The following is a 21,451-nucleotide window of genomic DNA, read 5'->3' as shown; positions in this document are numbered from 1 at the left end:
ATTCCTCAGTTTGCTGTCGCAGTTTTCTGGAAGGCTTGTTTGTGTTTGAGAATCAGTGTGGTTGAGTGCCTATTGAGTCCTAGGCCGTTTCCGCACGAATGCGGAAAGGGCCGGGTCGGCATACTTGACACCGACCCGATGACGCTAGGACCGTCCACATGGATGGTCCTAGAAAGAGCCAGGCAGCCGGCGCCGCGGAGCGCCGGTGCCCGGCCGACCCGGCATGTCCCCGGGCCTCTGGTGCGTCGCAGAGGCCTGGGGACACGCCTCCCTGGCCCTGCGCGCCTGCTCCAGCGGCGCAGGGCAGGGGGGCGTGTCCCCAGGCCTCGGTGACGCGCCGGAGGCCCGGGGACAAGGTAAGTGCCGGGTGCGAGGAGGGTGGGGGAGGCGTCTCGAAGCCACTGCTGTTCGCTCGGCAGCGGCTTCGAGGCGGCGTTTCCCCAACAAGAGCGCTTCCAAGCGCTCTGGGGAAACGCCAGCTTCGTGGTGGTCGGGCAGCGTGAGGGGGGCGCGGCTGCGATGCAGCTGTGCCCCCTGTGCGAATGGCGGCCTGGAGACGGCGTTTTTGCCGTCTCCAGGCCGCCATTAAATGTCCGTGCGGAAACGGCCCTATAGTTCAGAAGAAGGCCCTCTGCTAAGTGGCTATTTTGTACTTGCCAGCAGTTGACAAAACAGCCTGTGAAGTGATGAATGCTCCTTTGCCTTTTCTAGACACTCCTCCCATCGGACGATAGGAGACTGCCTCAGAGGTCCCCGGGATTTCCTGAGGGGAAGGAGCCGTGAGTCTTTTGCACCCCTTGTAGAATCACTGGAAATTTTAAAATACTCAAAACTGCACTGAAGTCACAATATGGTTCCTCCAGATTAACTGAAATTGGGAGGACAACAGAAAGAAAACTCAGTGGAAGGAGCAAAGGACACCCCATACAAGAGATTTCATAGTAAGCTATAACCATCTCTGCCTCCACTCCCCAGCATTGTTTTCAATTGTTTGTTTTGATGTTAAGTCTTCATAGAAGTTGGGATGAGATTGCCTACCCCAAATTAATTACCCATGCTTCAATGCACTGTGTGTATCCATTCTTCTGTTTTGATGCTTTTTTGTGTGAACAATCCTATCATGGGAAGCTCTCAGCTAGCTCCTATCTTGGTACTCCACATGGTAGTTTGTTCATATGTGCTGCACATCATATCGAAAGAGATTCTGGTAGGATCCAGAATGAAGTATCCTGTTATGGGGTGGGGACATGGTAAACAGCTCCTATTAGAAATTAGTAATTTGCATTACTATCCTGCATGTACTTAGAAAACAATTGAATAATTCACAGACGAGTTGGAACATATTAGTTGTACTTCTCACACATCTTCTAGTGTGTGTATGTGTGGCACAATCACAAGCATACAGATAGTTAGGATCTACTAATAAAATTCAATCGACTCCTGAAAATTAGTCCTAGTGAATCAAGTTGTTTTGCTAGTTTAATGTATTTGAAATACAAACATAGCATTTGTGACTTAGATGATACAGCAGAGCTTGGGTTCTAGTTGTGTGCTGTACTCTGAAGAAATTAAGTATTTGGTGGCTTTGTAACAAAACTAGTTCTGTATTTCCATCAGAGTTTATCTGCCATAAATAAATAAAAGTAGTGCTTGTGATTTTTTTCAATTCCCTACACCTTGTCAAATTTATAGTAATGTTTCCGATACTGTCTGGAAACCTTGTAATGTAGAGAGAGGCAGTAATTGTAATTAATTAATTAACTGTAATTGTAATGAAGAGAGAGAGAGAAACTAGTCATCTTGTAATAAAATACCTGTGCTATCTGCTGTGACTAGATAATTTGCTGAGAATGGATTTTATGTTCGAATGTTATTGCAGGACCAGGCAAAGTAATGGAGATGTCTTTGTGATCACAAATAGTAGAAAGGTAATAATGAGCAGCAGTGGCTAAGAGCAGGTGCACTCTGATCTGGAGGAACCGGGTTTGATTCCCAGCTCTGCCACTTGAGTTCTGGAGGCTTATCTGGGGAATTCAGATTAGCCTGTGCACTCCCACACAGGCCAGCTGGGTGACCTTGGGCTAGTCACAGCTTTTCGGAGCTCTCTCAGCCCCACCCACTTCACAGGGTGTTGTGAGCGGGGAAGGGAAAGGAGAGAAAGGGGAGATATAAATCCAAACTCTTCTTCTTCCAAATGTTGGTCAGTAACAGAGAAAAATACTTTAGCATCTATTCCAAGTGTTTTTAAAGGCAACAGTCATTCTGTAACCTTCAAGATTTTCACTTTTAATTTATCTGATGACACAAATTCCAATGATCCATTTTTGTAGACATAAGCAGTATCTTCTGCCAGTTTTTCAATAGTTTGATTTTTTGCCTTGATGTTTTCAGAGGAGCTGATTCCAAGGTGTCTGTAGATAATTACTTCCAAGAATACACACATCTCAAAGCTACAGAATTCCAGGCTTGTTTATATTTGTCTGAAATCTTGGTTGAATTCACTGTCTCATTTTTGGCCTTGTACCAAGAAAAGACACCATAAAGCCTAGACTTGAATATTGATATTAGAGTTTTTCTGCAGTGGTATTCTAAAAATGTTCTGGTTCAGTTGACTGAGAGTTTGTGACTGCTTATCACACCTTGTCATTGTCAATGATCTTCAAAACGCAGCACAGTTTAATAAAACTGTTTTAGAAGTAGAAGAGTTGGATTTATATCTCCCCTTTCTCTCCTACAGGAGACTCAAAGGGGCTTATAAACTCCTTTCCCTTCCCCTCTCACAACTAATACCCTGTGAGGTAGATGGGACTGAGAGACCTCAGAAGAACTGTGACTACTCCAAGGTCACCCAGCTGGCATGTGTTGGAGCGCACAGGCTAATTTGAATTCCCCAGATAAGCCTCCACAGCTCAGATGGGAATCAAACCCGGTTCCACCAGATCAGAGTACACCAGCTCTTAACCACTACGCCACTTAGGGGGTCTTACTGAAACAAGCAATTTTATGGCAAGCCCATCCTTCATTTTGTTTGCAGATTCTATTCTGCTGCCAACTTCTAATCCACTGAGTTTAAGCTGCAATAAGAATAATAACCCGATTGATGCTGAGTCATGGAAAACAGGAAGCATAATCCTAAACCTTGAATGTTGACATGTATATGGCCATTGCTGGTGCAGTGTGATGCAGCAGTGGCGTAGCTAGCTGGTGTCGTACTCTCTCAGTAGAGGAAAAAAATCAACAGAAAAGATTCAGCTACACTGGAGTCCAATTGCTTAACAATTGCAGGGAAGTATGTTGATGGCATCCTTGTTCACTGCCTTATATGGAAGTAAATGACCAACATATGCTCATGCTGGTACACCTGCCTGTCACCATAAAGGCAGCTGAGATTAGGAAGTAGCAGATAGGCATAGATCCTTGTGTACAGGAGAAGAGAGTTACATCAAAGACAGAGGAAAATAACAGAAGAGCAGTGGTGTAGTGGGAAGAAAAAATATTTTATTCAGTTGTACTTCTCCCACTCAAGGGTGGTATAGGGGTTAAGAGCAGGTGGATTCTGATCTGGAGAACCAGGTTTGATTCCCCACTCCTCCACCTGAGTGACTGGGGCTTATCTGGTGAACCAGATGTGTTTCCTACATTCCTGCTGGGTGACCTTGGGCTAGTCACAGTTCTTTAGAACTCTCTCAGCCCCACCTACCTCGCAAGGTGTCTGTTGTGGTAAGAGGAAGGGAAAGGAGCTTGTAAGCCACCTTGAATCTCCTTACAGGAGAGAAAGGGGGGTACAAATCCAAACCCCTCCTCCTCCTTCTTCCCAATATGCTCCTTTAAAAGGGATTGTGAACGAAGCCCATCATGGCCTCTTCCCCTGTTGGGGCATTGCCTGCTAAAAGTCAAAAGAGACCCAAGGACAATAATAAGTAGCATTTAGCAGTACTGACAAATTGCCTGTGGTCTCAAGCACTTTACTTTAATGTTGAGAGAGTGGCTTCTCTAGTTCCTAAAGGTCTGCCTTCTACCCAGGGGTCCCTCCACCTGTTGGGGGACAAAGTGCAGTCAGTTGGCCAACAGTTAACCATCCCTTGGAGGGAATTACATTGAGACTCTCTCTGTTGTCTGCCTAATGAGACTCGGATCTTGCAAGGCAACAGGAATTATAACATTTGGTGAGCACAGCAAAAATGGAATGATTGGCAGTCACTCCAGGAATGTGGTGGTTCTCCCTGTTTCCCCCATTTTGTATGTGAAGGTTATATGGTCATTACACCATGCAAGCATGCTGGTAATGTTCTGCCAGATTCAGTCTTAAGAATCTCTTAGAAACCATGAGATCTTGTATCGGCTTAAATTTTTTCTGGTAATTGTGCATGAAAAAATTTAAATTCACCACGTGAAAAGTCTAAAATGTCACTCCTGTGTTATCCACCTTGTTTCAAGTACCATTTCATTTCTAAATAAGTCTTCTTTTGATGAAAGTCCCAGTGGCTTTTTTGACGTAACCTAGGTTTAAACTTGTCTTGTAGTCTCAGAATGGCACACCTAATATTAAAATCTTTATTGACTTTATCACACCATAAGTATGCATGCTATTCATATCTCTAATTTGTCTTTATTGGTCTTTGCTGTGCAAGTTACTGGACAAATGCCCACACCTAAACTCTTCTTTAAAAAAAAAGAGGTCATCTAAAGTCCAACCAAGGTGCTTTACTGTGAACTCTCTGGTTTAGGTATTAAATGGATGTTATAAAAATTCATAGGGCTAAAAGGAAACTTGGTATTATTTATCCTCTGAGTACTCACTGCTGTGTAATATAGGGCAAGGCCTGGATACACTGCTTGCGAGATTCTCAGAATTGTTTGTCGGAAACAGGAATTTGGGCTTGGTAGTCCTTTTGGTTTGATTCAGCAGGGCTGCTCTTAAAAATAAAAGTCTTAAAGGGTTTGTATTGCTCGTTCCTGGTAGGACACCTGGTGTCAGATGTTCTTCAGTATTACTTGGTGTTAAATGTTCTTTCAGTGTTAATGGAGGCATCCACCTGGCTTTGTAGTGTTTTATGGGTGTATGTAGTGTTTCTTCTCTATTTCAAAAGTGATGAGAATTGTTAGATGCATCATTGACAAATTCTTGTTACCTATTTGGGCTTGTTGATCTGTTAACTCTTGCTTCACTTGGCTGGACTCTAGCATGGATCATTCTGGTCTGTATGCTATGTCCAAGGATCATGTAATCAGAAGTGTAAATGTTATTCTAAACCATCCTGATTCTGGGCTCCTACACACCTTATTTATTTATTTAGAAAATTTATATGTGGCTTCTCTGAAGAACTTCCTCTTACAGCAAAATTAGCTCCTGGTTTTTATATTGCTGGTTAGCCACATATTTGTCCCATTAATTTTTGTATTTATTGGAAAATATGCTGCACTCTAGCTGTGAGCTGCTTCTGTCCAATATTTGTGTGTGTGTTCACTAAGTAATTTAAATATTGGTTGGCAAACATTAGAACTAAGCAGACCTTCCTTTGTAACTTGAAGTTATCTGCAAATATCATCTAATGCAAGCAAAGTAAATTTAATTTTAATAAAATATTTTAAAATATTTTAAATTATTTCAGTAATTTTTAATAATAGGAAATAAAGTCCATTCAGAACTTAGTGGGTTGTGTTATTGTCAGAATCCTAATCCAGTATTGATCTCAGAGTTAGTGAATTGCACCAATTAGTCTTGAGTATGAAAACACGTTTTTTTTATTTGCACAAGTTTACATCCACTGAATTTTTAGAATAAAAATATGAAATATTTCATAAACATACAAGCTGATGTTTACCTGATTGACTCTACTGAAAAATGCAACAAAGAAACACCAGTTTGGAGCAGAAAGTATGTGTTGTAAATAACTAAGCCACTTGGGAAGATTCAAATTACGGAACAGTTAATAAAGAAATACATGGTAACTTTGGAAATATTAAAAATCAAAGAGCAAAACACTTCTCGTATCCAGTATATTCAGGTCCTACAAAATCTTTTTTGTGGGATAGGGGAGAGAGTATGTAAGACAAAACAAGATGTTGGAAGGCAAATAAAAAATGTTGGAACTAATACGTATAACCCTTTAGGTACAGAACTAGTTAAAGACTAACTCTGTGGTTTTGCTGATAGGTAGAATATAAGAAGAGCCTTGCCGAATCAGAGCAGTGGTTTATCTTGTCCAGCATCCTGTATCAAATAGTTGTCAACCAGTTATTTTGGAGAGCCAAAAAAAATGTTATAGAGGACAATACCTTCTTCTGATGTTGCTTCTTGGTGATGGTATTCAGAGATGTACTGCCTTTGATCATGGAGGTTCCCTATAGTTAACATACCGTATATACTCGCGTATATAGAATTAGGCCACTTTATATAAGTCGAGGCACCCTAATTTTACCACAAAAAGCTAGGAAGAAACTTATTGGCTTCGCTTATAAATTAGAAGATGCCAGAAATGCAGCGGCTGCTGGTAAATTTCAAAAATAAAAATAGATACCAATAAAATTACATTAATTGAGGCATCAATAGGTTAAATGTTGTTGAATATTTATTTCAAAGAAAAACAGTAAACTAGCTCTGTAAGTGGTATCAACAATGGTATCAACAATGGTATCAACAATAACTTTAAAAGTACAAAAACCTGAGCTCAATCAGCAACCAAGCTAAAGCACAAGAATTAAAATCCTTCAAAACTGGATTCCTCATCATCATCTGTATGTCCAAATATAGCCCAACTTAGACTTTAAGAGGGATATTATCAGAAATGGAAAATCTACTATTAGCTTCCATTGTAAACAACGGGGGATGGTGCCCCCCCTTTGGAGGTCAATGCCTTTGGACCCCCGACCCAAACTTCACCAAACCTGGCTGGTATCATAAAAAGACTCTCCTTATGAGGCCAGCCAGGTTTGGTGAAGTTTGGTTCAGAGGATCCAAAGTTATGGACCCTCAAAAGGGTAGCCCCATCTACTAATAGCTCCCATTGAAAACAATGGGGAATGGGGGCACCTCCTTTGGGGGTCCATAACTTTGGACCCCCTAAACCAAACTTTACCAAACTTGGCTGGTATCCTCAGGAGTGTCTTCTGAGGGTACCCTGAAATTTTGGTGCCGCTAGCATAAAAACTGCGCCCCCTGATGGCCGGCAAAGCAAAAACACACAAAATTTTTTAATGACCCGCATATAAATCGAGGGGAGCTGTTTCAGCATTAAAAATGTGCTGAAAAATTCGACTTATACATGAGTATATATGGTAGCTAGTAACTGCAAGGGAGGAAGATCACTCGAAAACAATTTAGATAATTTATGTATCAGATCAGCAAAAAGAGACAACCTAATATTAAGATTATTGCTTTATAAGTATCCAGCACAATGGTCTTTATGAACATGTATGTTAAATCTGTGATGTACCGGTAGTTGTATGCATATGTTATAGACATACCTGTATAAAATTGCTTTGACTGGAATGCTGTTTTTCCTACCCTATTTTTTTATTTGTGGGGATGGCATTATTTGATGGTGATGATTATGATTATGTGTTGGTATTACTAGATTAAAGATTGAGAACTCCTGGATGGGAACTACAATTCCCATCAGCCATGCCAGCACAGTCTGATGGGAATTGTAGTCCATGAACATCTGAAGCGCCAGAGTTGGACACCCCTGCTCCAAACTGTGGATTAAAAGGTCAATAAGTTAATATCCATACAGATTCATTTTCGTAGTAGATTAATGGAGTTTAACATACTAAAACATTTTGTCAGGGAAATGTTACATCAATATTATCACAATCATTCTTTTCCAGTTTACTGAGCTTTCTCCCCCTCCCTGCTTTTTTCCTGCCTCCCATTTTTTGCAGTATGGAATTCTTCCCCATGAGATTCATGACCAGAGGGAAGGTCCTCAGTTAAGTTTGTATTTTTCTTCTTTTTCAGATCCAAGAATGGACATTATAGCCTATGATGATTTATCCAGTCCATCGCTTCCGAGATATTGAAAGGAAACCAGAATACCTCCAGCCAGACAAGTGCATCCCACCTCCTGCCTGCAGTTCCTCAGGAACGATGTGGTTTATTCGAGATGGTTGTGGTATCGCCTGTGCGGTGGTCACCTGGTTTCTAGTCCTCTACGCTGACTTTGTAGTCCTCTTTGTTATGCTGATTCCATCAAAAGACTATGTTTATAGTGCGATCAATGGAGTAGTTTTCCACACATTGGCATTCCTGGCTCTGGCTTCACATTTTCGAGCTATGCTAACAGACCCAGTAAGTGTATCACTGAATATATTAGCTAGCTGCCATTTCTCTTGTGGTTTTTTTTTTTTGGTTTGTTTAATTGATTTTGTTGTATGTGTATATGTGTGTATATTTAATATTAAAACTGTCTTTACTTTTTTTGTTCTGCACAGCATATAAATGTTAAAAATGAGTTGTTCCTAAGGAGCAGCAGTGGTGTAGTGGCTAAGAGCAGTGGCTAAGAGCAGGTGCACTCTGATCTGGAGGAACTGGGTTTGATTCCCAGCTCTGCCGCTTGAGTTGTGGAGGCTTATCTGAGGAATTCAGATTAGCCTGTACACTCCCACACACGCCAGCTGGGTGACCTTGGGCTAGTCACAGCTTTTTGGAGCTCTCTCAGCCCTACCCACCTCACAGGGTATTTGTTGTGAGGGGGGAAGGGCAAGGAGGTTGTAAGCCCCTTTGAGTCTCCTATAGGAGAGAAAGGGGGGATATAAATCCAAACTCTTCTTCTTCTTCTACTACTGTAATTGAGCATCAAATAAGATATTGTAGGGCTGCCAAATTGCCAAGTGGCAGAGTTTCCAATGAGCATGACTTCTTTAAATAACATTTTTTTAAAGCCCAGCTGCTTTTTATTTTCTTTTTTAAAACCACATATTGCAGCTCATTAATAAGTTAAGCTACGATTGTCATATGAGAACACATATGGATCATTCTTTTTATGTCTGTCAGCCTGTAGCTGAGTGGAGATTGCTCTTGCTATAGGGCTATACACCTAATAGTTGCTACTGGACATGTTGTATATTAACTTGTTCTGACAATTAAAAATTAGGTGTAGAGTTGGGTGGCATTTGGAACTTGAACATGTTGTGATTTATGCTTGGTCAGTGATGCACAATGCTTTATAAAGAGCAAATTTGTGCTTTAATTATGAGTAACGTACTGTGAAATGGAATTGCAAAGTTGAGAAGTAGAGATCCTAGGTTTTTAATTGAGTGAGCAGTTTCTTCAGAATAAGGAAAGAGAGGTGGTGCAGGTAAACAGTCTGGTCCCCTTCATCCACCTTAATCAGTACTACATATAACATTGATGGCATGTCATGGCCTGGAAAACGGAAAAGCTGGAAAAACCAGTCTTGGAAGCTTGCTGTCTCTGGAGACAAGTATACTTGCAACTGAACTGGATTCCTAAAACAAAAATGCTTTAAAATGCTTGCTTTTCATGTTAGAACTAGTTACTTGTTATTGATGTGGAAAAGTTTTAACTAGGAACATATTAACTGTGGATTTTTTTTTTCAAGCCTTTAATCCTCCAGGTATTATTTTAGAATTTCAGTAAATAAGCAGTTTTCCTGCCTGTTGGTGTTGACTTTGAATTCTCTGCTGATGGAATCTAGGGTTTTTCCCTGAACAGTGTTATTTTAGGGTTTATGTGTTTTAAATAGAAGTAGAGAAGAAAGTGAAAAGGAGATATCTGATCTGGTCAAGTTAATGGGAAATTTCTGTTTTACTAAGCATGTTGTTTCTCTGCTGTGTAATTCTTCAGGGTCATTGATGACAAACTTTGTAAAAAATTTCCTCCCTAATGCTTACCACTTTGTGCTACATGTGTTCTTTACTCCCACAAAAGGGTCAGTTTTTCTGCCGGGTTTACAAATCTCTTTTTTGGTGTGAGTGAAGGTTTCGTTCAAATGGCACTGAGTCAGTTAACACCAGTTAAGTGACTCTCAGTACAGTTGTCAGCAGACTTTCCTGTGGGTAAGCCCTGTTCTAAATACCTGAGTAGAATTCAATGTTGAATAGTTAGGATTTTTTCATTGCACCATAAGTACTGTTTACTAGTGGCAAGGTGTACCTGCCACATTCATATGAATTTCATTTAGAAAGTGGGGCTGGTAATTATGGATGTGCCTAGTCAGATGTTTCTTCCTTTTCATAGAGGTGGGGTTGTTTTATATGAAAGAATATGAAATTCCTGAACTGGGCAATTGCTTCATGGGTTCAGATCCACCTGAGTAGCAGTTTATATGAAGCAGGTTCTTATTTGCTTGTGGCCATTTCAACCTCACTATTACATTGCTACTTTTTCTTGAGCATATAAATTGGATCTCAGATTTTGGATACTGTGACCCTCTTCTGCTACAGAAAAGAGAAAAGCTTCCACTACTGAAGAAAGGCACAGAGAGCTTCTCTCCCTATGCAAGGCAAGGCAGGAACCAAAGCTGAAACTACAAGCACCACTCTGGGGGACAAGTGGTGCCTCCCTAAGTCCTGCCTCCCTAAGAAATCAGTGGGAACGACCCAAGCTTGAAGATGCCTTCCTCCTCAGAGCAAGAATACCTTTTTATGATAAAGCATTTGTCCAGCAAGTCTGAGAGGAAGACTTGGGGGATGGGATTCATAGAATCAAACTTGAAATTCACCTTTATTTTTTAAGAATGTAAAAATAACCCTGCTTGATGAGACAAACTAAGCCAGCATCCTGTTTCCTCCTAAGAACCTTGGAAACCTCCCTCACAGTTAACCCCAAGCAATGAAGATTCAGTGACACAATGTCCCTCAACATGCAGCTTTCTCTTTGTCTTCATGACTAAAAGCTGCTGTTAGACCCCCTCGTCCATGAATTTGTTCAGTTTCCTTTTAAAGCCTTCAAGCCTGTGGTCCCTGTTGCCTCTTGTGGCAGTTAATTCCATGGTTAGTCATGTGCTGCATGAAGAAGTACCGTATATACTCGTGTATAAGTCGACCAGAATATAAGTCGAGGCACCTAATTTTACCACAAAGAACTGGGAATACGTATTGACTCGAGTATAAATCTAGGGTGGAAAATGCAGCAGCTACTGGTAAATTTCAAAAATAAAAATAGATACCAATAAAATGTTTTTGAATATTTATTTCAAAGAAAAACAGTATGATATCAACAATAACTGTAAAAGTTCTGAAATGAAATATAGAACTCTTAGACAGTATCTCTTCAGAGTTTCATAGGGAAGATGCTCAACAAGATCCCCCTTTTAAAAAGTCCCTACAGGTTCTCCTTCAACACGGATAGCTTATCATTACACAGTGAAGATGCTTGCGTTGTGATGGCAGCCGCTGCCCCAGGTCTGCAAGCTCAACTGGACAGAAGTCCCACCTTCTTTCCAAAAACACTGGGTGGGGGCCGAGAAAGGTGCTGGCAGTGGCTGCACCCCAGGGCACCCTGTGTGTGTGTGTGTGTGGGGGGGATTCCTGCCACCATGGGCTCCAATGGTGCGGATTTCCCAATGAGTATGGCTCCCTAGCATTCATGGAGCTTCCTGGCCTGAACAAAAATTCTGTAACATATAAATTTAATGTTTAATATTCACACCTATTCACTGAAAATTCACTGTGAATGAAGCTACTGGCCACCTGTAGTGCAGCGAAGCAACAGCCCAAGGCTTACCCAGGAGCTGCCTTTGTGTCCACATAGCAGGGAGCAAAAACACCCTCCGCTTCCAGCCTTTTTTCGCTTGCCACCCGTTCCCCCCACCCACTCGCCACACATTCACTCGCATATAAGTTGAGGGGGGCTTTCTAAGTAGACTTATACGCAAGTATATAAGGTACTTTACTTTCTTTCATCTGTTTCAACCTTTACCAAACTTAGTGGTTCTTCTAAGGAGAGTCGCCAGCAGCTGTGCTGCAACTTGGTTGCCTCCACCTTACAACATTGCCCCCTGAGCCCTGCAAAGATGTTCTGTAGGGTTTAGTAAACCCAAACATTTTTGAATATTAAAAAAAGTTGAAAAAACCCATATCAGTATGAGGATTTGCCTTTTTTTCAGATTTTCTGAAAACGTTCAGGTCTATTAAACCCAAATTAAAAAAAACTTTAAAAAATGGGTGCACATCCCTAGAATTTGTCTTTAGAGGGTTTTTTTTATTTAAAAAATGTAGATAACGGAGCTGTTTATTCTGACATTGTGGAGTTGGGGTTTTGAGTTGGCTTTTTTACTTTATTGTGGTACTTGTATAGGTGCTTAATATTCTTTGTTCTCACAAATTCAACTGCAGAAGCAGATATGAATCTTCAGTTGTACACTTTCTCTGCCTTTGTTCTAAGAATGTTGCTAAACTGGTTATTTATCAACATTTGCTGTGGTTTCTTGGATTATCCAGTGTGTGATAGATATTCTTAGTCATCTTCTTTATCTGAATACTGAGAACATATCTATAAGTACCAGTAAAAATTATTTATATTGTTGCTGCTTAGTGAGTGAAACACATCCTTGGGAAGGCATATTTTGCAATCTCCCAGGAAGGGTTTCCAAGTATGAGATAATTTAATTGTGAAATAGCTCCCTTCTGGGTGGATTTGATTTAAATCATGATGTAACACTAGTCAGTAAGACTAGATTTAAATCATGGTTTTGCACATAAAGACTCATTATAGCACTTCTGAACTTCCATCAAGGCACAAAGTTAACTGACATGGAAAATTTCCAGCGGAGGAACAGGCGCAGCCTCCCCACTCTGGGCAGTTAATGTACTTCTTGTTAGAGTTGAGAATCTTCCAACTTTCTAATGTTTACTTGAAGTCTGTGCTCCTGTTGTTGTGCCGATAGAATTTGGCCTTGTCCATGGAGAACCAACAGACTGATGGTCTGTGAGGAATCCCAGTCGGAGGAGGAACAAAGAATCCCAGTCGGAGGAGGAACAATTTGGAAATTCCATCTCCTCAAAATCTCTCCCTTCAGGATTCTCTCAGGGGCTAGAATTGGCTGACCTCTTCCTTACTTCATTTAATTCAATGTCTCTTACTATTCTGTCTCTTTTTGTTTACTCTCAGGATACCCAAGGCCATTTTTAGAGGGGCTTTTTGCTGCACATGAGGGAAGCCCCTGACCCCCAAACATGTAGAAACCCCTGCACTGTAAGTGTGGGCTTCCATTCATCATACGTGGGGAGGAAGACCAGACAGTCTAACAGGAGAAATCTTTGGTGATGGTGTGCATTCATTGCCTTTTCTTGTCATATTTTCTTTTTTGTGGAGATTCTGGGGATTCTTGAAAGAATTCCAACTCTTTCACTCCAGTTCTTTATTGAGGCCATGGCTGTGTGGTAGAGTGTCTGTTTGGCACAAGGAAGGTCCCAAACATTCTATCACTCTCAGCATCTCCAGGTTTAAAAAGATCAGTAGCAGATGATGTGAAAGATCACCACTGGAGACCCTGGATCCCCCCCCCCACCCCCGAAAAGCAAACAGTATTGACTTTGAGTAGGCCAAGGGTCTGACTCAGTACCTGTGTTCAGTTTACAAAAGGTTGCTGCTATGTAGAGAAGTCTGAGGCTGTTCAGATTCCCTGTATATTCTCAAAGGCTGAATTTTCCGATGGTTAGTGAGTGTTCTGAAACGCTTCCGTTTTCTTTTGCAGGGGGCAGTGCCCAAGGGTAATGCTACAAAAGAGTTCATAGAGAGTTTACAGCTGAAACCAGGGCAAGTGGTATACAAGTGTCCAAAATGCTGTAGCATCAAACCTGACAGAGCACATCACTGCAGGTACAGAAAGATTCATTGTTGTTATATATCCTGTTGAGGACACCTGAATCATTTCCTTTTCTTTGTGTTCTGCTGGGTATTATAATGACCCAGTCTGTGATGGCTTATTTTTTGTTATGAAACTTCACCCTTTCCTGCAGCCTACCCTGCCAAGGAGCAGTCTGGATCCTTTCTTCATTGGTGGAATCTGTTTGTGAAGCAAGTCCATACCCTTCTTTACACACCTGCTGTTCCTCTTCTTTATTCCTAGGCTAATTTTCATGTGCAACACAAAGAGCAAGCATGGATAAATAAAACACAGCAGGATGCGAGTAACATTAAAGGGCAGAATGGTATTGCTGTGGCCCGCCCATTCAACAGAATGAAAGCTTTGAGGAAAAATATACCAACAGAGCTAGAAAACCAGCACACCAGGGAGAAGACTGCTGTCATTAATGTGCTGGTTTTCTTTGTGCATGGATACATTTTTGTTTTCTACAGAAGATTCATTGCAAATGATATCTGTCACCCACCTGTCTTTTGAAGTGGGACTGTTCATTCTACTGCCATCATAATCTGCCCCTGTGTTCTGCTATTTGTGAACATTATGGAGGAATGGCTTCCTGCCATATGATTCCCTTATGATGCCTCCTGTTCTATTTTTTAAAATCATTTCTGGGTCACCTTTCGGCCCAGATTGGGGGGTTAACATCAAACACTGAAACATTTATCTGTGAATACAGTTGTCCAGTTATACACACACAAACATACACAAACATCACGCCAAAAACTAGGAGAGGATGTTAGTATCAGTTATTGGACATATGCCAAATAGAACAAAAAAGTGTTCACCCGCTGGCAGAAGGCAACAATAGCCACGACTAAGAAGGCCCTTTCTTGGGTTGCTATGCATCTAGCCTGAGATGGCATGGTGCCTGAAGCCGGGCCTCCCAAAAGACAGGAAATGGACGAGTTTCATGCCGTGGGTTCTTCTCAGTTGTCTGGTGTAAAAAGAATATCTTGGAGAATATTAATCAGTTTTGTACAAGAAAAACATTTACTCTTTCAAAAATTTAAAGTACATTTTTTTGGAAAAATCTGCTTTCTTCAAAGAACTTTTATTGTTGGCCTTCCCCAGAAATGACAGTGCTCCTGAGCAAAGTACAAGCAAGCAGAGGAGGGGGGAAAGTGAACCCCTTCAGTGCAATTTTTTGTTTGATGTTGAGAAAACTACCCATGTACACGTCGACAACTTAACAACAGTAGCAGCAAACTCCTTGTGTATGTTTTTAATATACATTTTTTGACTCACAAAGGAGTTAATTTTTGTTTTGTTTTTGTGTGCTGCAAAAATGTTCAGTTGTGTTGTTTTGCACCTTAAAATCTAGAGAATTAATATTTTTAAATGCATGTATTGGTATATGACAGAGTTTGTTCTTTGAAGGAGTTTATTCTTTTAAAATGTTTGAACACTGTAAGTTCAACTCGCAAAGCTGCTTTTAGTAATATGGAATCTCAGAAACCCAGGCAAGGACTATTGTGTAAGAACTTCCTAAACATCAGCAACTGAGGCCAGTCTTTAGGTGTAGCCTGTGGCAGCCCGATCCAAAGCGGGGTGGGAGGGAAACAGTAAAGTGGCAACTTGGAGGCTGCCTTCAAAGAAGAAGAATTTGGATTTATATCCCCCCTTTCTCTCCTGTAGGAGACTCAGGGGCTTACAATCTCATTTCCCTTCCTCTCCTCACAACAAACACCCTGTGAGGTGGGTGGGTGGGGCTGAGAGAGCTCAGAAGAACTGTGACTAGCCTAAGGTCATCCAGCTGGCATGTGTTGGAGTGCACAAGCCAATCTGGTTCCCCAGATAAGCCTCCACAGCTCAAGTGGCAGAGCAGGGAATCAAACCCGGTTCTCCAGATTAGAGTGCACCTGTTCTTAACCACTACAACCACGCTGGCTCTCTTGAGGCAATCAGCAGTGTGGACACTAGAGGAGGAGAAACTCCCTTCTCTCCTGGGAAATCTCATGGGTTCAGAAGACTTATGCCATGTTTTTGGCAGCGTAAGTCTGCACTGCTAAATGGGGGCATTTCTGGACCACAAGTCCTTTGGGTGCACCTAAAGATGGCTGTGCCCCCAGCAGTGCATACCTCCATGCTGTGCAGTTTCCTATGTTGCTGGAGCAACGCCATGGAGGAAAACTTCCGGGTTGCTACGCTGGAGCTCCCTGCCACTAAAGGAAGTCTCTTGGTGCTGCTGTCCATGCCACTTTGCAATGCACAGATGGCACTGGTGCCAGTGCAACCCTTCTGCTGTTTCCAGGGGTGTAGCTAGGGTAAATGGAGCCCGGGGCGAAATCTGAGTTTTGTGCCCCCCCCCCCCATATGGGCAGCGTCCCTCCCCCACCACGACCACACAACATTTTTTGGTCATCTCAAAGTCACCATCGCATTATAGAACATGCCCCAACACACAAATCTGAACAGACCCAGGGCTCCCTAGTTTGAACAACATTGAAAGTGAAACATCATCACTTTTAATGTTGTTTAAACTACAGAGCCCAGATTCTCCTTTTAAATCCACCTTAAAGGGATACTCTGGGCTCCCTAGTTTAAACAACATTGAAAGTGATGCTGTTTCAGGGTAGACTCCCCACCCTAAACAGCATCATTTTCAATCATTAGACATATCAGGCTTTCTGAGTGGCCGTGGTTTGAGGTATATCTTGTTCCTAATGTTTCACCTGCATCTGTGGCTGGTATTTTCAGAGGTGTATCACATAGAGTCTATTATACACTGTGTCCAGCCTTCTCTTATAACAGACTTCTCTCTGTGATACACCTCTGAGAAGATGCCAGCCACGGATGCAGGCAGAGCGTTAGGAATTAAGATGTCTACCAGACCATGGCCACACAACCTGTATCAGGCACAACTTCTACCAGTTGAATCTGGTTTGAAAGCCTTCAACAATACTTTCAATTTTTTTTTAATCTAGGGAGCCCAGATTCTCCCTTTAAATCCACTCCAAAGGAGGTGGATTTAAAGAGAGAACCTGGGGAAAATTTGAGGGTGCTTGTCAGGGGAGCAATGTTTAAGCTAACAGTACCAAACTTTTAGGCTATCTTCAGGAGACTCTCCCTTTTGGGGGTCCATAACTTTGGACCCCCTGAACCAACCTTCACCAAACCTGGGTAGTATCAGCAGAAGACTATCCTTATGATACCACCCAGGTTTAGTGACGTTTGGTTCAGGAAGCCCAAAGTTATGGACCCTCAAAAGGGTAGCCCCATTTACTATTAGCTCCCATTGGAAACAATGGAGTATGGGGTCACCCATTTTGGGGGTCCATAACTTTGGACCCCCTGAACCAAACCGCACCAAACATGGCTGGTGACATCAGGCGAGTCACCTGACAATATCCTGAACTTTTGGTGCCGCTAGCCTAAAAACTGCGCCCCCTGCAGGCCAAAAATGGAAAAACCCCTGAAAAATAGAAAAAGCCACAAACGAACCTGCAATTTTTGCGCCCACCACAAGGGGGCGCCCGGGGCACTTGTCCCCGGATGTCCCCATGGTAGCTACGCCTCTGGCTGTTTCCAATGTGGCTTGAGCCCCCCCCCCCCCGCCACACACACACTTTGGATTGCAGCCAATGTTTCTTGTAAGCAATGGGGCTGTGCAGCCACTGTACTTGTGCTGTGCAGCAAAGGGGCTGGTTGGCAGGGGGAGCTCTCCAGGGCTGCTCAGTTCCACACAGTGTTTTCAAAGTTCTGTGCAGCGCTGAGAGGCACTTAGGGGAACTATTGATTGCAACCTTCAGGTATTTTTCTGAGATGCATCAAACTGTTGCAGTCAAACAGAGGTGTTTGAGTTATTTGAAGGCATTGCTTCAAAGTTTATTGCTTATTAATTCTTCTTGAAATCCAGTTGATATTTCTTCAGTTATGGATGATGATGTGCATCAAAAACAGTGTAACATCAGTACAGGTAAAACCTCAGTAGATTTTGATAAAGAAGCAGTATTTTTCCCTGTGGCCTGTGGTATCAGTAAAAAGCTTGAATTTTCAAAGGGGATGAGAGCCCATATCAGATTATGAAGTTGAAGTGTATTATCTTTTTTGTTGTTGCTAGTGTTTGCAAGAGATGTATTCGAAAAATGGATCACCACTGTCCGTGGGTTAACAACTGTGTAGGAGAGAATAACCAGAAGTACTTTGTACTGTTTACAGTAAGTAACTCCCCCCCCTCCCGCCCCCCGCATTCAGAACAGGGCACTGAAGCTTCAAGTGGGACTTACTCAATGTCTTAGGGTGTTGAACTTTCAAAAATAATTAAAATGGGATTTTTTCCCTGACAAAAAGAGTAACAGTTTGCAAACCCTGCAACATATTTGAATAATGCAACTAAAGAATAACTTTAAGTCTTCCAAAGTATGTGTTATAACAGGTTTACTCTACTACTTCTGTCATAAAAAAGGTTTTAGCTTTTAACAACGAATCTCTCTCACCTTCCTGGTACTAAAGTGGTTGGGCTGTTCTGGTAGCGGAAGGTATAGCAACAAAAGAACACGAGGGTTCCAATTGTATCAGGTTTTTCATTTAAAATAACCTGTCAAGAAAATACTGAGAGGCTGGAAACCACGGGCATGTATGTGTTGACTGGAGATTTTTTCCTTTTTCCTTCCACAACAATATGTGATTTACTTCTTTTTATTGAATCAGCTGGCACTGTTTCCTGTGGGCACATTTTAACACTACTGCTATAGGACTTAACACCACGGTTGTTCAAGACTGCATAAACTGATTAAAGAACCAGCAGGGTATAGTGGTTAGAATGTCAGACCTGGATTGGATCCCTCCTCTGCCATAGGTGCATGCTGGGTGATCTTGGGTCAGTCATACACTCTTAATCTACTTCACAGGGCTGCTGTATAAAATACGGGAAAAGAGAACAATGTTCCCACTGGGATGAAAGATGGAGTATAAATGAAGGGGTTTTTTTTAAGTTTTGGAAGAGTTTGCATGTCAGTCTTACCTTGGGGGATTGGGAATAAGACCCAATTGCCTCTGGTCCTTTACATGTTTAGTTTTGATTTGCAGCAAAATTAATTGTGAATGTTATTCCATATTACTGTGAATTTTGTAATTGGCTTCTAGACGCAAATGCTAACTTGTGTTCAGAAGGCTTTCATCTTACTTGAAGTAAGATGGGGCTCTTAATTTACTCTAATCATAGGAGATTTTCTGAAAGGATTGATTTTTCCCCTTTGCTCTTATCACATGATTCAGTATTGTTAGGAAAAATAGACCTCTTGTTCATTCATTCAGTTTATTCCAGGTACTTTTCCACTGGATATGCATAGGCCTATTCATTCTCTAGCTAAAGCAATTTAGGAAACAAGGCTGAAGATAAAGGAATCTTTAATCATGGGAGCTAGAGTAATGTTTATCTGAACTGAATGCCATCTTGGATTTCAGCTGCAGCTAACTATTGCCATACCATCTTGACAAAATGGGCTATTTTAAGATCTGGGATTATTGCCCTTTTCTACCTTAAGTAAGGAACCTTTTTCCTTAGACTTAAGAAGTGAATGCAGGGAACTTGCCAGACGTTTGGGCACAGAGGTGGGGACAGGTGTGTGCGTGTGTAGATGATTACAAATTCTGTTAACTTTCTTACGGAGCAACGTAATCTTCAGTGGAAACATCCACTATATATTCTCTTTCAGATTTAGCTGTAAATAGGAGATGCTTTCTTAATTTTAATTCTATTCGATCAGCTTCACTGATGAAAGAGGAAAGTGGGACAATCTGTGGGAAAGAAGACAGGAAAGATATGTGTTTGTGGTCTGCTTACACTTTCGGTTAATCAAGATCTAACTTTTTGTGAGTCAGTTATTTTTCAGCATGCATTAATAATGCATTCTTAAAAATAACTGACTCCATGTTTTTGCTCATAAAATAAGATTGTGCATGTGGAGGGGATGGTTTTCAACAACACACTTCTCCACAGTTCAAAATGGTTTTCAAAGACACATTTCTCAACAGTTCAAAATGTGTTGTGTTTCAGATGTATATAGCACTGATATCCCTACATGCCCTGATCATGGTTGGATTTCACTTCCTGTATTGTTTTGAAGAAGACTGGACAAGTGAGTAATGCTTTTCATTGGACTCGGTATTTCAGCTTCCAAGGTAATAAAATGGGTGTCAGCGAAACACTTCTTTCTTCTGATTCACAAGGTACCTTCCGGTCGATGTCAGTGAAGTAGAATGGGAATCATATATAGAGAAATGACTCCATCCCCTCTAAAGTGACACATGAAATTGCTCTTCCTAGTGACTAGGGCCTAGTCCAATTTAAGATAGGCTTACAACAACCATAGAGCTGAATGGAGTTATGCCACCTTTTTGGCCTTAGCTGTCCTTTTAGTCCAAGGCCTTGGCCGCAGCATTCCCAACTTGGAAGGCCAGGCTCCATTACCAGGAAGGCCCCTGGTCCCCCCCCCCCCCCCCCAAATCTGATTGGATGCCAGTGAATCTCTGTGGTGGTGCCCACTTCTGGGTTTTGCCGCTGTGGGGTGCCTGGACACTGGCATCTTTGCCCTCTCTGCTGGCAGGGATGCCTCTTACCAGCAGAGGGGGCAAACACATCTGTGCAGTCCTGCACCAGCTCCATTGGCCCGTTTGCCTCCCCCTCCCTACCATAGGATTGGGCTGTTAATTAGAAAGGAACTTATGGACATTACAGCATGTATTTGTATTCAGACCAGTAGCAATAATGATTGGCTCTTAATATCTTGCATCACTGGAGTTAGTCTAAACTGACATTGGGTGTGCTAGCTGTGGCAGCCATACACATACATTTTAAATGCTAGACTCTTTTCTAATAAATCACACGTTCGATATGCAGTTTTAACAGCTAGACTTTGCAGGGATGACACATGTGGTCTTATCAATCCGCTGTCCCGCCCACAAATTCTGTAGAGTTCTATATTCCAAAAAAGTTTGCTTTCTGGAGCCTGTTTATATTATGCAAAATAAACATGTTTGTTAACAGCCGTCTTTTCCTTTATATAAGCACAACAAAAGTTCTTTTTAGTACTTTTGCCCTTGATTAACCTCACTTTCTCCATCAGTTCATGTTTCTGAGACCTTGCTGTGCCTTGCATTAACTTTCTACACATACAGCCTTGACTATTACTACATACTCCATTCCATTCCTGTAGAACGCTCACTACTTTGCCATGTTATGTTTTCACAGAGTGCAGTTCTTTCTCTCCGCCGACTACTGTGATACTTCTCATTCTTTTGTGTTTTGAGGCTCTCCTCTTTCTCATCTTCACATCTGTAATGTTTGGAACACAGGTACATTCCATCTGCACTGATGAAACGGTGAGTGTTTCCTGGTCTCTTGCTTTCTACTTGTACTTTATTTTTTGATATTTTAAAGAAGTATTAAAAGGATCTTGGACACATAAAAAGTAGTAGCATTTATAAAAAAGGAACATTGCTGAATAGCTGGGGGAAAAAGATGCAGCGCAAACTGTCAGAAATTCTTTGAACGTTGCAGTGAGGAGAAACATAAACGATGACTAAGCACATTTCAGTTGTGTATGAAAGATTCTTTGTATCTCACTCTGTTAGATGTTTATATATAGTGCTTCAAAAAGCAGGGATTGTCTTTTGTT

The 21,451-nt window shown here is 41.6% G+C and overlaps 1 protein-coding gene across 9 annotated transcripts in view; it reads left to right on the top strand.

The window, feature by feature from the left end:
- Positions 1 to 21,451, top strand: part of ZDHHC3 (zinc finger DHHC-type palmitoyltransferase 3) — a 47,952-nt gene that overhangs the window by 12,435 nt on the left and 14,066 nt on the right. For 5 of the 9 annotated variants that reach the window (XM_048511814.1, XM_048511809.1, XM_048511812.1 and 2 more), the window contains exons 2-7: positions 712 to 941; positions 7,961 to 8,290; positions 13,662 to 13,786; positions 17,893 to 17,989; positions 19,831 to 19,912; positions 21,025 to 21,155. In XM_048511814.1, the coding sequence (XP_048367771.1) occupies positions 7,985 to 8,290; positions 13,662 to 13,786; positions 17,893 to 17,989; positions 19,831 to 19,912; positions 21,025 to 21,155 (741 nt within the window). In that variant the 5' untranslated portion in view covers positions 712 to 941; positions 7,961 to 7,984. The remainder of the gene's footprint in view (positions 1 to 711; positions 942 to 7,960; positions 8,291 to 13,661; positions 13,787 to 17,892; positions 17,990 to 19,830; positions 19,913 to 21,024; positions 21,156 to 21,451) is intronic. The other 4 variants (XM_048511816.1, XM_048511810.1, XM_048511815.1 and 1 more) reach the window with 1 other exon arrangement.

This window comes from Sphaerodactylus townsendi, linkage group LG11, assembly GCF_021028975.2.
Source record: "Sphaerodactylus townsendi isolate TG3544 linkage group LG11, MPM_Stown_v2.3, whole genome shotgun sequence".
Taxonomy (NCBI): Eukaryota; Metazoa; Chordata; class Lepidosauria; order Squamata; family Sphaerodactylidae; genus Sphaerodactylus; species Sphaerodactylus townsendi.
The sequence above is the reverse complement of the archived record's forward strand: the minus strand, read 5'-3'. Positions and strand labels throughout refer to the sequence as shown.